The 4,182-nt window shown below is 49.4% G+C and overlaps 1 protein-coding gene across 1 annotated transcript in view; it reads right to left on the bottom strand.

Moving 5' to 3' along the window:
- LOC100744832 (homeobox protein Hmx) overlaps positions 1 to 3,684 on the bottom strand; it is a gene marked incomplete at its 3' end in the record, with an annotated part of 18,516 nt that extends 14,832 nt beyond the window's left edge. Inside the window, exon 1 of the mRNA XM_024372066.2 lies at positions 1,794 to 3,684. Within this exon, the coding sequence (XP_024227834.1) occupies positions 1,794 to 2,386 (593 nt within the window). The remainder of the gene's footprint in view (positions 1 to 1,793) is intronic.
- Positions 3,685 to 4,182: the final 498 nt, after the last annotated feature.

Below are 4,182 nucleotides of genomic sequence, written 5' to 3'. Positions count from 1 at the left end.
TTGGCCCGGCTCGAGTTCCTTGCCGAGATATATCCGATACAGAGCCGGACGGCCCTAAGTAACGTAAGTAATGTAAGAGGGTGGTTGTTGCTACGGTTGTTATTAAATGAGACAGCCTAATAGGCCCATTACGGACCCCTCGGTCCATTCCCACATAATATAATCCGAAGCTGCAGCCACGCGTTTCTCTTTCCGCTACTTTATCACTCCCTTACCACCTCCAACCACTCTGTCCTTCGACCAAAGTCCACATATATATACCATTCATACGACCTGTGTATGTTCACCAAAAGAGCATTCACTCTGAAAGAAAATTTCATTTGTGGCTGAAAATCTTTCGTTTGATTCTTGCGCATCGTCCAATATCGTCTTCTGATTTTGGATCACGGATGCTCGGATATTCGGTTCTCGGTTGGATGTTTCAGATCATTTTTAATGGTGTTATTATTCGAAGAACTGTATTTTGAATTGTGGCATCCTAAATAGAGATAATGGTCCTCTGTTGAACATCCTCGAACAGTAGAAGAATGCAGTTGACCGAGATCTTTTTAACGGGTCTGTCTTGCCTTTCACGTGCAAAACGGTAGCTGGCTTTTTCCCTCGATGAATTTTGAGAAAATAAGGTAAACCAGAGAACAGCATTGCGGATGGTTTCGACGCCACTTTGGGAAAGTTATTCGAATAATTTCGTTTCCACTTATTGCGTCACGAACAGGGATAATAGCACTATACACAATGCCTCGAAAAAAAAAAGTTGAATTGATCAAGATCTTTCTTCCGAATTTCTTTCGCGTTTCACGTTTGATCGGTTGTTGACGTTCCCCTCCGTGAAATCTGGGGAAAATAAGGGAGAGACGAGAATAATATCGACACTCTTTCGATAAGATAATCGAAAAGCAGGATTTTAAAAGTAAATAGCGTTATTGGAGAAAAAAGTTGGCATACACGTATCGATTGCGTTGATTGTGGCCAATCGACGTTAATCGTATGCGGCGACGCGCGATCGTCGATGAAATAGTTATCGCGCTGGCAGTCGCCGCAGATATAAAATTGATGACGCGCACTAATTCCTTATTAGTAAACATTGATACCTAACAGCATTTAATGGCGTTGACGTATTAACACGAAATGATAGTTCCACTGGTATAAACTATATTCGACATCGGCGCAACGAATAGATGCTACCGTCGCGTACCCGCCATTCGTTCGACGAACGTGTTAAATTATTCTTGGACGAGATGCGAGGCAGAACTATTGGTAAATAGTCGATTGTTGCGCGTTTCGAGGCTGTTTACATTTCGACGATGACGGCTGCATTTACGATCCTTGCAATTTAGAAATCAATAGTCAGATATAGCATTATTTAGGTAGAATAAAAGGTCGCTTGGTCCATTTCGTACGATAAAATATCACGGGACGAATGATTGCAGAGAGATTAAATGGATTTTGTAACACCTTGCGTACACGAAAACTTTTACTAAACTCAAATTCTTTTCATTGACCTATTATAATACGCGGTACTGTCAAACACAGCTGAAGCTATTGTTTGATAATCGTTTCACGATTGCAAAACTCAACCGCACAAACAACACGATGAAACGCAAAGCATCCATCAAACCACGGGACCGTTCAGTTCGGTGGACCACGAAAAATTGGTACACTGAAAACTACGAAACTAACCACGCTGAAACCGCACAATATTCAACGTTCAGCGTTCAACGGCATGAAGTTTCATTGAATACATTGACATATACTGTGAAAAAAGAAATAGATCGATAGAGAGGAAAACATACCTCGACAGCATCGCCAAGTCGGCCGACGCTTGGTGACCGAGCAGAGGGTTCGTAGAGGCGTCGCTGGGTGGAGAGAAAGTGGACGCCGGGCTGGTAGCACTGGTAGCACATACGATCCCCATGTTAGTAGCATTGTTTCTGTTGTCTGTCGTGTGACCGACCGACGAGACGCCCCTTTGATTGTTGGAAAATCTCAAGGACGTAGGCGAGGACAAACCCCTTGCAGGACTGTCGCAGGAGGATCCGATTCTTTGGGAATTCTGAGCGTTCGTCGTTGGCAATGGCGAGCCTCTGTCGACATCCGACGATTGCCTTTCAGCGGACACCGTCGATGTAGAGTCTATAGGTGGTGACTCGGGTCTTCCAAGGATGCTAGAGATGCTGAAGGACGTGTACTGAGGGTTACACGCGGGCCTGAGTGCCGGCTTGCCTACGTCGAAACTGAAGGAATGGTGATTGTTCAATCCACAACCAGATTTTCCGTTTTTCTCTTGTAGAAGCAACTCCGCCGGTGTCGAGCTGCTCCTCGAAGCTTCCAGTTCCAAATCCTCTTCGGACACTACGGATACCTCGATCTCCGTTTCACCAGACATCGTTGACTCGCGTCCAAAGAGTCCGTTCCAGCGACGTTCACGGTTCCCCAAACGGAACGCGTCAGTCTCGAGTTCTGTTTCCCCTGGAATGGCACACGATTCGAGCAAACAGTCACCCGTTCCACTGAACACGGCTCGTTGTACGCGTTCGTCCCGTCAGAAGAGCATCGGATGCTCCTCCGCCGACGGTCCGACGGCAGAACACGGTCTATCCGACACGCGGAGCGGTTCGAATCGCGGCTCGCGTCGCATATCAAGCGGAGAGCGTAACACGATGATAATGGTAAACTGTACGGTGTAGACTAGCGGGTTCGTCGCAACGCCTTCGATGGCAGAACGTCCCTGGTCGTGCTGGATCGGAGACGGATCGCTCGATCGCGCGACATTCGTAAGCGATACCCTGGACGACAGGATGATAGGAGACAAGACACTTGGAAGGCCCACCCTTTCCAGAGCCACCCTCTTTCGCCCCTCTCGTCCTTCAACCACCTCTGTCCACCACCACCACCACCTTCCGACTTTATTCGCGCGTCACAGTGTGCGTTACACTGTGCGTATATACAGGCGAATGTATTTGTATGAGTGTGTATGTGTGTGTGTAATTGTGCGCTTGTGGTAGCACCTCCTCCCACCACCGCCTACCAACCTGACACGTAGCCGTTTCTCCTCTCTTCCTCACCCCAAACCGATCTTCTCTTCCCCTCTTCGACCCGCTAGTTTATTCGCGAGACGTTGCCGTACGTGTAAAACCGCGAAGAGCAACACGGAGTCACTTCCTCGAGTCACTTTCTCTTCCACTGATCGTTAATCACTCGTTCGCCGGTGTTCCGCTTGTTTTTTTTTCCCCACGCAAGATCGATGGATCGCATTCCTTTGTTTCTTTTAATATTTACCACTGGATCGGATCGGATCATCGTTACACGATTTACGAACCATGGTCAAGTACTCTTGCACGAAGATGCACGGTGAATCGCACAACAGGGTGAACGTTTGGCAGAATCGGTAGGAACAACACGGTGACATCCACTCGCGGAAATCGTCAGCCGTGAGCACGAGCAACGAGGTGAAAGTAGCCGAGAATCGCGAATGCGTATCGTGGCGAATGATGGACTGCGGATGGGCACTGTGCTCGCACTAAGGGTAGGAAAACGCCGGAGAAACCACAGGTCACACGAACGAGGGCCTTACTCGAACATTCGCGCACGCAGCCGGAGCGCGCGGAGCGATGTAGGGAAAGCGAAGCGGAGACGGAGAGTGCGAGCGAGAAACAGCGACGAAGAAGGAGAGAGAGAGAGTGAGAGTGAGAGAGAGAGAGAGAGAGAGAGAGAGAGAGAGAAGAAGCATAGGCAGGGTGGAGAAAGAGAAAGAGGAGGAGAAGATGGAGACGGAGGAGGGTAAAGAAGGATAGAACGTGGAGTCACGCTCCGAGACTCACGGGGTGGTAGTGTTGCGCGTCGGGTAGATAGACGACTACCGAAGGACAGACGAACGGGCCGAAGGGATGGTTGAAACGAGAGGGATGAAACACGAACGAAGATAGAAGGGTGGCGAACGCGTTGGAGGGGAGCAGAGAGGATGGCTAAGCTGCAAGTTGCCAGAAGGGGTGTCGTTGTTGGAGGGGCAGGGGGCGGGGCGGAGCAAATGGCTTACCGTGGGGGATGGATGTCGCGATTTCTCATAGGGTGGAGGCGCGATCGATGACTCGTGGCAGAGTGTATCCGGCACGGGGGTAGCCGTAGGTGCGGGCCAATCGCGTGAGCCGCGTCGTCCTTAACTCGAAAGATACTCGCCCTCGA

Source organism: Bombus impatiens, unplaced genomic scaffold (assembly GCF_000188095.3).
Source record: "Bombus impatiens unplaced genomic scaffold, BIMP_2.2 scf_2850, whole genome shotgun sequence".
NCBI classification, from domain to species: Eukaryota; Metazoa; Arthropoda; class Insecta; order Hymenoptera; family Apidae; genus Bombus; species Bombus impatiens.
This window is presented reverse-complemented; position numbering and strand designations above follow the sequence as displayed.